General features: G+C 46.6%; 2 protein-coding genes across 2 annotated transcripts; one reads left to right on the top strand and one right to left on the bottom strand.

Annotated features, from left to right (window-relative positions):
- The first annotated feature begins 4907 nt into the window (after positions 1-4907).
- LOC123137585 (alcohol dehydrogenase-like 6) lies at positions 4908-8111 on the top strand. The gene is made up of 10 exons (XM_044557403.1): positions 4908-5120; positions 5219-5355; positions 5457-5503; positions 5584-5906; positions 6043-6125; positions 6212-6287; positions 6372-6433; positions 6917-7012; positions 7113-7274; positions 7595-8111. The coding sequence occupies exons 1-10, from the start codon at positions 5069-5071 to the stop codon at positions 7709-7711; spliced, it is 1155 nt and encodes a 384-aa protein (XP_044413338.1). The 5' UTR covers positions 4908-5068; the 3' UTR covers positions 7712-8111.
- A 121-nt stretch (positions 8112-8232) lies between these two features.
- Positions 8233-12744, bottom strand: LOC123137586 (uncharacterized). The gene is made up of 13 exons (XM_044557405.1): positions 12549-12744; positions 12124-12224; positions 11618-11884; positions 11438-11518; positions 11292-11347; positions 11077-11212; positions 10865-10961; positions 10711-10777; positions 10412-10510; positions 10167-10256; positions 9603-9757; positions 9052-9153; positions 8233-8967 (listed from the first exon to the last, which is right to left on the bottom strand). The coding sequence occupies exons 3-13, from the start codon at positions 11868-11870 to the stop codon at positions 8835-8837; spliced, it is 1269 nt and encodes a 422-aa protein (XP_044413340.1). The 5' UTR covers positions 11871-11884; positions 12124-12224; positions 12549-12744; the 3' UTR covers positions 8233-8834.
- Positions 12745-12952: the final 208 nt, after the last annotated feature.

Below are 12952 nucleotides of genomic sequence, written 5' to 3'. Positions count from 1 at the left end.
ACTTGAAGCTCTCTACTTGTTCCTCCCTCATCAAGGCACCAGCAAGTATAATGCTCTCAAAATGATTGTTAACCCCAACAAAAAGACCAAAGGTTTTTCATGTAGGTTGTGTTGAATGTAACCACATCACTAAAAAACATGTACTGCATTCGATTGCTTCCGTTAGTCCACATGAGGTTTTTGACCTTACTTGTTCTCTCTGCCAAAACTTTATATGTCAAACCAGGGTCATCATTGACAATGTCTGCAAACACCTCCAATGTCTTCCTAACATCGTCTTCTGCCTGCTCATGGCTGATCTTCCCACAAATGTTCCTTAGAGTCCTCTTCGTGAATGGCACCTTCTCGATCGTCTCGAAAAAACTACCAATGATGTTGTACACCTTTCCAAAATTCACATTATTCTCCCTTAGCAGCTTTATCAAATCTTTAATGTACACATCAATGTGCTTGTGAGACGGCCCGTGCACTTTTTCACCAATCATCAACGACATAGAGTGGTTGTGGTTTTTTCACGGTGCTCTGTGATGTATCAACTGTTTTCTGCTGCACGCAACAACCTAATCAAGCCCGGACACTGACATCTGCAGGACCTACTGTTCTCCGTTTCCGGTTTGCCCTGCATGTTTTTCACCACGACAAATCGGTCAAACACTTCCCTACGCGCCATAGAATACATTACGGAAATGAAAACTCACTGAGTACCCGCACACAATCTGTTGCATGCACTTTGTCCTCTCCGCGTTCAATCTGCTTTTACCATATTTAATAGCAAAGCCTATCTCCCACGAATACAGATTGTAGAAGTTGCATGCCTCACCTAACAAATCAGAATTCAGCCCGAGTTCGGGCGTTATCACACTCTTCGACGGCTCTTCCGCGTACTTGCAAATCGACTGCTCCATAGCAATAATTCGGGAAGGGCATGGTGTCCTGTCTGGTGGCGCACTACCCAGACGCAATCTGCGATCATGGAAACCAAAATTCAATTTTTCTTTCCTAACATTTTTTTCATTGTACGAAACAAGGCTAGCAACATGGTGCCTGTGGGTATTCCTGGGGGGTTAATATGGGTCCGGTAACGAAGTGGTCCAATTTGTTCAGATTAACTATCCGGTTTTTAACTGCTAAGTTCTTACTGAATATAAGCAACGCACAAATAATGTTCAGTCAGGACAGGAGACATAAAAGATGTAATCCTACAACTCCACATATTTCATTTCGTACCTTTTTGTCCACCCACGGGCCTGCAGGTTGACTCTGTCAGTCGATGCACAGACCTCGTCGGCGATGAATCAGGTCGTCGCCGGACTCCAGCTCGTGTACTATTGTTGTCCTCGTTGCCGATTTGCTGACCACAACCATAGCCAACGTCTGATTCTGCGGGGAGGGCAACTCCTGGTCCGCTGTTTACCAACAAGGACATAGGGACCGGATCTGGCTGCTCATGACTATCGGCGAACTCCTCATGCAGGGGGGACATGAGAATCCAACGGCAACGGCGGCGGCCATGGCGCGTCAGTGAAAACACACTGAAAATTGCTGAAAAACTTTGCAGATCTGAAGTATCTAACATGTCAACGGCATCGAGGAGGAACTCCATGCCAACATCATCCATTCAAATGGCCACCAACGCCGCCGCAAGTAAAATGGTAGGGGGCTGGGCACCAGCACAAATCAGGGTTCCAGAATGAACAACGACGTGCTAGATGGACCGGGAGATTTGGATGGGGGCCGGGTCGCCGCCTACAGCCGATGTGCGCATGTGTATCACATAGACGTGTCCGACAGACGGCTCAACTTTTACCCCGACGTCCTGTTCCCCTGATCTGATCCTAGGCACGGTAAAAGCACTAACATTCTGGTCGACGGATTAGCTACCTCACGCGTCTCCGTCGTCCCACCGCTATGTCTGAGTCCCACGTACAATACACTATTCCGTCCCGTATTTCACCTTCCGCCTGATTTCCATAATTCAGCGTCAGATGCGTCAGGCCTCTTTTCTCGGATCCCTAGCGCGGAACGGAAGGAGAGGATATCGGGACCAGCTAGGCTCGGGCACCAAATCTCCTTGTCCGAGAGAGTTCTCTTTTTGTTCCTGACAGCTATGAAGGTTGCCTAGATCGTGTTATTTTGCGGCCTCGAATTGACAAACTTTAGGTGGTTTGGACAAGTTCCGAGCTGTTGCTTAGAGCATCTCCAACAGCCGCGCTAAACTAGCATCGTGCCGCAAATTAGGCCGTTTTAGCGCGAGCGCCGCGGCGGGTGGCGCACAAAAACCGCGTGCGCGCTATAACGAGTTGGGCGCGCGGTCGGAAGCACTATCCCGCGCAGTGTATTTGGGGCGGCCGCTTCCGCGCGCGGCACACTCGAGCGCTCGCGCCGCACTCTCTCCTCTCCTCCTTCTACGCCCCCCGCGCGCCGGCGCCGGCGCCCTGCCACCCATGGACGCGCACACCGGCATCCCGCTCACCCCGTTGTACAGCCGCGACCCCTCCCCCCGCCGCCGCCGCCGGAAACCCTAGCGCGGGAGCGTTGGCATCGCCACCGCCGGAGCTCCGCCGAGCGTCGGCCTCGCGCGCAGTGTCTTCTTGCCGCCGCGGATGACCACGGCGACGGGTGGCGTCGCACCGGCGCCATCCCGTGCCGCCGCTGCACCGTTGAAGCTCCCCAATGCGGCGCGGCCGAAGAAGGGCAAAACATCCGCGAAGAAGAACAAGGCGGCGGACGGCTCCGACAGCTCGAAGGCGAGGGGAAAGAAGCTTGCAGGGCGTTCGACGGGCGCGGCGGCTACCGAAGCGCCGGCGAGCTCACTCGTTGAGCCGGCCGCCGACGCGCACCACGTGTTCGACGAAATGCCCCAAGGTGAAAAAAATTCCAACTTCTATTTTCTTGTTATTTTTTCAATGCATCATCACATATAGATAGCTTATTTGCATTGTTCAAAAAACTTTGTAGTCTCAACGATGATGCATACATGTCAACTATGGGTGTTGGGTCCAACAATTTGCATTGTCTCAAACCAATGACATCCATTTCGAAGACCATGAGTTTGAGGTGGACGAGGAGGGTGAGGGCATTGTCGACGCGCCGAAAGGAAGAGCGAGCAATTACATCACCAACGATGACAAGTTACTATGCAATACTTGGTTGCAAGTGTTGAGGGATCCATCCGTTGGAGGTGATCAAAGTAGAGATGCATATTTGGGGCGAATGAAAGAACACTTTGATGCTCACAACGTGAGTGGAATTGACCGCTCCGAGAGATCACTTCGGTCCCGATGGTCGACAATCAACTCGGATTGTCAAAAGTGGGCAGCCGCACAAAAGGCAGTTGACAAGATTAACCCAAGTGGCACAAATGAGGATGATAGAGTAAGTGGCATCTCATATATGTTCATCATACTTGTTTTTGGTGTCCGAAGTGCTAACTTGTTTTGTTTTTCTTGTAGTACAACATTGCACAAAACTTGTTCAAAGAAGAGACGAGGACAACCAAGAAGGGAAAGATCAAGAAAGGAAGGATCTTTACCTTGCCTCATTGCTATGAAGTGTTAAAGGATGATGAGAAATGAAAGAAGCGTGAAGGTTTGGATGATTTGCATTTGAGCAACAAAGGCAAGCGAACAATTGAGTTGAATGATGATGATGAGGAGGATGATGCATCAAGTGATGACGGCAAGAGAAGCCCCACCCCCAACTCGGTTTCATACTCGAAGCCAACACGACCGGATGGGTGCAAGAAATACAAAACCGAAAAGAAGAAGAGGAAAGGAGGTGATGAGCTCAAAAATGCTATGGAAGCTATTGTGAAGGCAAGAAAAGAAGCCAACGAGGTGAGGAAAATGGCAAGGAACCAAGATGCCGCGACTGAGGAGAGGAGGTTGGCGGCCTTGGAGAGGAGGGTGGCCGCCGAGGAGAGGAAAGTGGCATTGGAGGAGAGGAAGGTGGGCATGGAGGAGCGAGCTAAGTTGTTGGAATGGGAGAAGCACTTGTTCTTCTTGGACACATCTTTGTTCAATGATGCGCAAAAGGAATACGTCAACCTTGCACGTGAAGAAGTCTTGATCCAAAAAAGAGCCATGATCCGCATGAGTAGTGGTGGCCTTGGCGGCATGGGTGGCGGTGGCCTCGGCGCCATGGGTGGCGGTGGCCTTGGTGGCATGGGTGGCGGTGGCCTTGGCAGCATGGGAGGCATGGATGGCTTCGGAGCCATGGAAGGCATGGGTGCACCTCCGGCCGTCATGGGAGGCATGAGTGGCTTTGGAGCACCCTCTGACGCTATGGCCGTCATGGGAAGCATGAGTTTTGCTTCTCTCATGGGAGGTATGGGTGCACCTCCGGCCGCCATGGGTGGAATGTTTTTCGATGTGCCTCCTCACACACATTCCCATAAAGATGCCGTTGAAGATCTTGCCAACACCGTCGGAGCTTCACGTGATACGGTGCGTGATGAGGTTAGGGAGGAAGATTCATCTTCGGAGACGGAAGAATCGTCTTCGGAAGATGAGGACGAAGAAGAAAGATGATTGATGTGTCTTTCATTTATGTCTTGAACTTTAGTTTGCATTTTGAATTTGGTTGGATGAACTTGTGGGCATGAACTTTTATTCATCAACTTGTTTGTGTCAAAATTCACATGTTCATTGCATTTTGATGAATGTTTCAAACTCATTTTGTGTCCAAAATGCCATATATATTAAAATGCTCGACGAGTCGCGTGCGCTGTATTTTTGCGCGCTGCATTATAGCACAACTGCTGGAGCCAGCGCTGACGGCCGCGCTAAATCAGTCGAAGCGCGCGCGGCAAACAGGTTTTTTGCGGGCGATGCGAAGCGCGGGTGTTGGAGATGCTCTTATGCGCGCTCTTTCCTGACAGTAATAAGTTGTTCGAGTTTCTTGTTGCAGTGTTGGGGGTAGCAGCATTGAGCAACGGTGGTCGGTAGCGGCAGGGGCATTCCTACCTACCTAACCCTCCCCTACTAAAGCGAAACCAAGGAGCTATGATTGTTTGACTTCTCTCCGCCAGAATTCGCGCAGACAGCAACGAGCAGGCAAATCTCCCGCAATGGCCGCCGCTGCATCGTCCTCCTCCCCTCCAGCGGCCATCACCTGCCGAGGTGACCAATCCGCCCTTGTAGTTTCGTCGCGTGAATGCGTGCGTGCGTGTGTGGTGTACTGGTGTTCTCCTGACTCATCGGTGTTTGGTGGCGTGCAGCGGCGGTGGCATGGGGGCCGGGGCAGGCGCTGGTGATGGAGGACGTGGAGGTCGCCCCGCCGGGGCCACTAGAGATCCGCGTCAAGGTCGTCTCCACCTCCATCTGCCGCAGCGACGTCACCCAGTGGCAGTCCACGGTACGCACCGGCACCACCAACAGCTTCTCCCCCCCGAGCAGGATTCCCCTGCATTTGCATCTTATCCCGAGCCTACTCTCAAACTTTGATCCGAATCGCAGGCGCAGCCCGATCTGTTCCCCAGAATTTTCGGGCACGAAGCATCCGGGTCCGTCCGTATCCTGGTCTCTCTCCTTTTGCTCACACAAGTCGTCACAATGCTGACAGCCTAACACCTTCGGCCTGCAGGGTGGTCGAGAGCGTCGGGGAAGGAGTGACCGAGTTCCAAGTCGGAGACCACGCGCTCACCGTCTTCATCGGGGAATGCATGAGCTGCAAGCATTGCGTGTCGAGCAAAAGCAACATGTGCCAGACGCTCGGCCTGGAGAGGAAGGGCGTCATGCACAGCGACCAGACCACCCGCTTCTCCATCGGCGGGAAGCCCGTGTACCATTACTGCGCCGTGTCGAGCTTCAGCGAGTACGCGGTTGTCCACTCGGGCTGCGCGGTCAAGGTCAGCCCCACCATGCCCATGGACAGGATATGCCTGCTCAGCTGCGGCGCCTCTGCAGGTACCCTTGACAGGATATGCCTGCTCAGCTTGTAAAGAATTCTTGGTGTTCAAATTATTCAGTCATCTTGCGTGCCGGCATGTTTTGATGGTATCTCATCATCCACTGTTTATTGCTCTGTTGATCTGTTTTTTAGGCCTTGGTGCGGCTTGGAATGTTGCTGATGTATCCAAGGGATCAAGTGTAGTTATATTTGGTCTTGGAACTGTAGGACTTTCGGTGAGTATCTACAGAAGCTGCTATTGTAAATTAAGAAAAACACATATCAAGAGCTGCAATTCTGAGGCCCATATCTGCTTATTTAGGTCGCTCAAGGTGCTAAGCTACGGGGAGCTTCCAAGATTATTGGAGTAGATACCAATCCTGATAAGCAAGAAAAGGGTATTTTTGCAGTACAAAATAATAACTGTATACTTCTATAGCAATATTTTTTCTGCAAACTTACTTGGTGTGTCTGTGTCACAGGGAAGTCTTTTGGTGTTACAGATTTTATTAATCCTGCCGAATTGAATGAACCTGTTCAGCAGGTACTTTTCCTGAAGTTTTTGGCTTGTTTCGTGATCTGATGATAGTGGAACCGGGCTCCCTCGGTTAGGGGAAGCATATGGAAAAATTAAATTAAATCAAATTGACTGAGAAAACTGAGCTACTGATCACTTACAGTTTATATGATTGTCTTAACTGCATCTTTGGTGTACAATTGGCATTCTGTTTACACAAACAAACTGATGTGCTCAATCAAGGACTGGACTAACCATTAAATTTTGACAAAATCATAAGATAAGCAAGAACACAAAAGTTCTTTGCCTAGGCAGTACTTGTCCAACAAGATTGTGCACAGTAAGCAAGCTTTGGGTTACACGCTTTGCCAATATGCTCTTATAACAACTCCATTTATAAGAGAGAGATGTCAAAAACTGATGTGGTACTGGTTTTCACTTTATATGTGTTAACCGATTGATCCCAACCTGATAAACAAGATAGGAATGACATTTTGTTCATCCTTTCAGGTAGTAAAACGGCTTACTGATGGAGGGGCTGATTACTCTTTTGAATGTGTGGGTGATACCGGAGTAGTCTCGACTGCATTGCAATCATGTTCTGATGTAATTTTCTGTTAGTCTTTTTCATTTCTAGTAACCGTGTGCCACAAAGTTTACTATTGTGTTCAGATGCATTTTCTCCTCTCATGTTTGGTCTTGTCAGGGATGGGGCCTGACTGTAACTCTTGGCGTACCAAAAGCAAAACCAGAAGTTTCTGCTCATTATGGATTGCTTCTCTCTGGAAGAACACTGAAGGGGTCTTTGTTTGGAGGATGGAGACCCAAATCTGATATACCTTTGTTAGTGGAGAAGTACGCAAACAAGGTAATTTGGAAAATTGTTGCAGAACCAAATGTTTTGTAATGCTTTTCCCAACTTTCAGTTGACAATGCTAAATTAAGCAATTGAACTTCATTATTCGTCTTGGTGTAATTAGTCTGTCCCTCTTTAGTGTGGTGTGAGATTGTGGAGGCAAGTAGAAATGACACTAGTATAATGGACCTGACATTGCAGAATCAACGATTGCCACACAAGAATAGATTCAATAAATGTGGCATGTGTAATATAGTTTTCAGCCGAGACAATTTATTTGGAACGTGTAGACCTCAAATATGCATTGACCATTCTGTCATGTAACTTCCCAGGAAATCCAAGTTGATGGCCTTGTCACACATGATATGCCATTCAGTGACATCAACAAAGCGCTTGAACTGATGCTACAAAACAGGTGTTTGCGATGCGTGATTCACATGCCAAAGTGACAGGATTGATTTATACATCAGTGCCATCATATCTATACAATTTTGGTGGTTTTCTCATCAGTAATTTTTCACTTGATCTGCTCCTGGCTCGAGTTTTCATGACATCAACATATTGAAGCTCTAGTGTCATTCTCTATTGGTGTCTCACCTTGGAGTTATGGTGATGTAGTTGTTGAGGAGATTACAAATCATACTGATATTCCCTTGGAATTCCTCATATGTCCGACCTCTAGAATTATTCGTGTAATCTAACTTGTTAAAAATTGATCTGTTAGTGATTATAATGTTGTATGCATGTTCGGTGCATTGTGCAATATTGTTCTAATATTGAGCTTCTTGATTGGGATGAATTATGTAAAACTGAATGTTCTAAAATGTAAATAAAATTATTTCTTCTTAATGGATGGGTTATACATTATTTAGATTGACGACCCATATTATGGTCCTTCGTGAAGAATTCTATTTTGAAAATAACGAAACGTGTTATTTGCGTGCACTTCAAGGGGTATCCTCGGCTAGTAACCACTCTTGGTATCTGTTAAAGTTCAATTGTGGAAGCACCATGTTTCAAAATATGTACTGCGATAATGTTGTTTTTATCCAACTATGCGTCATGTAATATGTACATTATGTACTACATATAATTTCTCTTGAGGTTCTCCGCAAAAAAAAAAAAATCTCTTGAAGTTAAACAAGTTGTGGGTCCCCTTTTGGTACTTTTTGGCACAAAAAAAAGGATCACAAAAGTTCACAGAATGGACTGAAATCCATCCTGTGATTTTAATGAGCAGCACCGGATGAGAGGATATACTGAATGCTTACTTTATACTTTTCTAGCAAAGTTGGTGGCTAGAAATCTGTCAACAAAAGCATTTGTGTAATTCACAAGAAAAGATCCGTCTGTACAATGCTCTTCAGATCCTTGGACCTTGCTGGGTAATTCATTTTAACTGGTCGACATTAATAAAATTGTTTTTCTTTCTAACATTCGGCGTAATAGACTTCGTTTCTCACTATTGTCCTCTAAAGTGTTGCAGAATTTGTGTTCTTTTTCAGCTGCGGAGGAGTGATCCCTTTTAGAAGAAGGCCTTCGTTCTTGCCTGAGCTTGGTAACGAAACTTTATTAGTGGTTAGCTTCCTTCTTCAACAGCGGGCCTAATTGGGGAAGCTCATATTCCTCAGGATTTAGGGCCAAAGGGAAATCTGGCAATGGAGGCGGCGGTGTGATGATCCGGCTGACTCCGGTATTCGATGTTCTGAATTTAGAAAATATTTATGATTAACATCTGTTTCATTAAAGGTAAATAATTGTCACCCCTTCTAAAAAATATTAGTATTACCTTTCTTGGGTGTTAAGGTCCTGGTTATTCTGTAGCTTGCTTAATGTCTCTTTTGGGATCATATCCAAGAGATGTTTGGTTGTTCCGAAAGGAGTTGAGATCCTGCAACATTACATGTTCAAAATTCAGTCTCCATTTTGATTGCTTCAAGCAAAACTCTGCAAGTTAAAATATTCAACTACTCTGTCTGTTTCTAAATATAAGTCTTTTCAGAGATTTCAATACGGACTACATACAGATGTCTATAGACGTATTTTAGAGTGTAGATGCACTCATTTTGCTCCGTATGTAGTCTGCATTGGAATCTATAAAAAGGCTTATATTTAGGAACGGAGGGAGTATTATACAATGCAGCAATAATGGCTGTGTGCATCTTGTGACGCAGAGGCAAGATACTATGCAACAATAGCTTTCAAATAGCAGGCTCCTCAGAATTATTTCCTCCTTGCGCCAACTTGTTCATACTAGGCCTAGAAATCGCCAAATGGCACAGTAGTAGATTTGGGACAGGTAAATCAAATCCTAAAGAAGACTAAAAATTGTCAACTGACCTTGATGTCGGAGGAGTCGAATGGAAGACCTCAGAGGCTCTTTTGCTCTCTTTCAGAAACTCCTCTGACGCTTGTAGGGATGATGTTGCCATCTCCTGTGATTTCTCGGTGTTTCCCTCATCAAGAATCAACCCATGGAAGTAGTATGCAGCAGCCTGACAAAAATATAAAGAGCAACAGTACCGATTTAAATGTCTCTAGTTAGCAAGGTAAAGAGATCTACATATTATATATCTTCGCCATGTCGAAGAGTCTGTGTGTGATCTGGTGAAGACTTCAGTTTAAATGGGATATGTAAGGTTGCATCTAGTGGCAGAGGCACAAAGAAATAGCTGGGTGGCCAGGCTAAGGTGAGCACAAATTTTTTCCCTCACGCCCTAGTTCTGCTCATGAGCTGGGCGGTACACGGCCGAGTTTTGCCCTCACGTAGCTCCACCTCCACCATTGGTCGCAAGCAATATTTTTTTTTCAGTTCAAGACATGGAACACATTTGCAATTTGGAAATCAAAATAATTAACATATTTTGGAATTATGATAAAATAGTGGTAAGCTGGTATGCACACCTTTGCTTCAGCATACTTCCACTTAACAAATAGTGTGTGCTTTTTCGCCCATCCATCCGACAAAGGAAGCTCTGGTATGCTATCCTTAATCTGTAGAACAATAATTCATAGATTAAAGTACAAAAAAATTCGCAATAGCTGTTGAATGCAAAAATAGAATGATGAAGTATGATGCGAAAGAACAGACCCATATGCTCATGACTTCGTAAGCCCTTGAAAATAGATCTGAGAGAAAGAAGAAACACCTGCTGCCAATATTTGACCATCTCGCAAGCTAAACGCCGTTTGACTGCTAAAGTGGCCTTTGGATTATCAATTGCCAATCCAAGTTGCATATCAACTCCCTGTAGCATTTGAAGATGATAAGTCACTCAAACATCCCAAGAACAAGAGTACAATAATAAACCCCTATATATCAGATTTACTTGCAACCAATGTGACAGAGTTGAAGTAGCTCAGTTTTGGATGAGGTTAAGAATTATTTACATTTAGATTTGTCCTTATACTTTGCAAAACAGAAAATCATCAAATTATTGAAGAGTACCTGGCCAAGTCCTTGCAAGCTAAGAGCTTTTAGATTTCCCTCAACTAGATCTACCGGGAGTGCCCTTCTGAAATTAAGACCAAAGAATTCAGTAGACGTCATCCTAAACTTGGGCTCTTTGAGCTTCATAAACTGATATAACCAAGAGTTAAACCTTTTTTCAGGCGGTATCTGCGGAAGTACTTGATTAATTGCACAATCCAAGTACCCACCGGCTTTCAAGAAAACATCAACAGTGGCTCGCCTGCTCTCTGCCGGACACGTGTTTTTTTCGTGTTGTTAGCACTTAGCAGTGTACTAAATCATGAAAACTAACAATGTTCTTAATCCAAGAAGAATCCAAGATGTAAGTACCGAATGACCAACCTTCAGAGACCCTTGGCCCATGGCCCTCGCCGTATGACCTCGGCAGAAGCAGGGAGTTGGCCTGCAGGAAGCACACCATGGCCATGAGGTGCAGCACAGACAGCACCTCATACCAAGCATCAGCCATGGATGTCTCCTGCAACCAAACCATGAGGTAACTTTGAGCGTTTTTTACCAAGGGATCATCTCTGAACATGGATGGACCCCATCCTTACCTCAGCATCGTCCTCTTGGTTAGCCCAAACAAACTGCACTTTGTTTCTCAAACAAACTGCCAGTTCTGCCTGCAACATAACTCATGATGAATCAGTCAGAAAACACCATCATAAAAACAAAGTAAAAATACTGTATGATAGGATACACTCACTTTCTTTCACCAGTCCTAGCAGAACTGGCAGGTAGTCTTCCAAAGCCTGGAGAAGATTAGCAGTGCCAGACCCTCCTGAAAGCCAAACAAAGGCTACTAAATCAAAACAAAACCCCTCATATATATCTCACATATGTAGCAGGCTAGCAGCCAAGCAGGATCCCGTCAACACACCGTGCCGCGTCGCCCTTCGCCTCGGCTTCAGGGCCATGGCCGATTCCTGCATTGCCATTGTCATGACCGTTGCTCTTAGAGAAGACAGCCTCTCCACCGTGCTCTTGTCGAGGTGATCACCGAGAGACTGCGAGAAGTCTACGGTCCTAGGTACCCGGAGCCCCGGGAGGAAGACGACCACCTCCCCGACACTTCTTGGCCTCCCCCGGCGCACAACACCGGGACCCCTCCATTTCGACGCCCCACAACCCATGTACGCTACCCTATCTGCACGAACGAATTTGTCGGAGAGCGGTCAGCTGGTTGTGAAGACTGAAGAACAAGGAAATAAGTTTATCCCAAGGAACCTGTGGAGTGAAACCAAAGCTCAGCAATCAACCAACTGTTGTAAGACACCGACGACCAGGAGACGAAGTGGCAAGGAAGCAAGCATGGAGATCGAAGGGAAACACGCACCCTGATTGATAGTAGCACAAGAAGTGCAAAAGCGACGGAAAGATCCTCACCTTTGCTCCTTGCTTTACGGTGAGCCTTTTGGGCTTCGCTCAGCGACCCCACTGATAATCTGAACCGGAACGTGCACCTTTAAAATTAGCCTCGCTTGTTCCTGCACTAATAATCTGAATCAGAAAGGAGGGTGCAACTTGAGCGAATGGAAGGAGGGGAGTTGGCAGTTCCTTTGTGGGAAAGAGAGACAAAGCATATGACATGACGGGAATGGTGTCAAGTTGGGGTTAGCTAGCTGAGCTGGAAATTAGTAAGTGGCATGTGCCTAGTACTCGTACTGCTGCTCGAAAAGCAGTGCTAGGTCTCATGGTGCACGGAGCTGGCCACTTGATGTTTGTGCCCCGCTAGTTTCGTCTCGAAGCAATGGAAGGGTTTTCTGAAGACACACCGAGGAGCTGAAAATTGGGAGAGAAATAAGAGGTACCTTAATCTTGTCGCATGTGCCGCTTCTTTGTCTTGCAGCAAAGATACGTACTATGCTTCTAGAAGGAGCTCTCGTGTGTTGGAATTTGATTTGATTTGGGGAAGTAGAACTGGAGGAGAACGAACAAAGTCCTCCTGGTCTTGGGGTTGGAGGTGATGAGCTGAAGGAACAAGTCTAAAGTCTGGGGAGGGAGGAGGGAAACGAGTTGTAAAATCTAGAACTGTGACGTGTATAGTTAAAGGCAACGTGCTACGCGCTTGGTGATGTGTGGGGGCAACTGGCTAGGCACTGGCACGCCAGAATGAGTTGGCGGCCACCTCTTGCCTACTAGGCAGGAGTCGCTGATACAAGTCGTCCCGTGTTTAGGAAGTGGCAGCCCACTAATAAACAGTTTTTTTGTCGAT

The sequence above is a fragment of the Triticum aestivum genome, chromosome 6B, assembly GCF_018294505.1.
Source record: "Triticum aestivum cultivar Chinese Spring chromosome 6B, IWGSC CS RefSeq v2.1, whole genome shotgun sequence".
In the NCBI taxonomy this organism is placed as follows: Eukaryota; Viridiplantae; Streptophyta; class Magnoliopsida; order Poales; family Poaceae; genus Triticum; species Triticum aestivum.
The sequence above is the reverse complement of the archived record's forward strand: the minus strand, read 5'-3'. Positions and strand labels throughout refer to the sequence as shown.

Bases quoted from the DNA above. Each gene is read 5' to 3' on its own strand.
- LOC123137585 (XM_044557403.1), top strand. From the start codon at position 5,069: ATGGCCGCCGCTGCATCGTCCTCCTCCCCTCCAGCGGCCATCACCTGC. The intron at 5,907-6,042 runs GTACCCTTGACA...TCTGTTTTTTAG, and splicing joins CAGCTGCGGCGCCTCTGCAG to GCCTTGGTGCGGCTTGGAAT. The intron at 6,288-6,371 runs GTATTTTTGCAG...TCTGTGTCACAG, and splicing joins TCCTGATAAGCAAGAAAAGG to GGAAGTCTTTTGGTGTTACA.
- LOC123137586 (XM_044557405.1), bottom strand. From the start codon at position 11,870: ATGGGTTGTGGGGCGTCGAAATGGAGGGGTCCCGGTGTTGTGCGCCGG. The intron at 11,348-11,437 runs GTATCCTATCAT...CAGAACTGGCAG, and splicing joins ACTGGTGAAAGAAAGTGAGT to TTTGTTTGAGAAACAAAGTG. The intron at 10,778-10,864 runs GTTTAACTCTTG...TCTTAATTTCAG, and splicing joins CAGATACCGCCTGAAAAAAG to AAGGGCACTCCCGGTAGATC.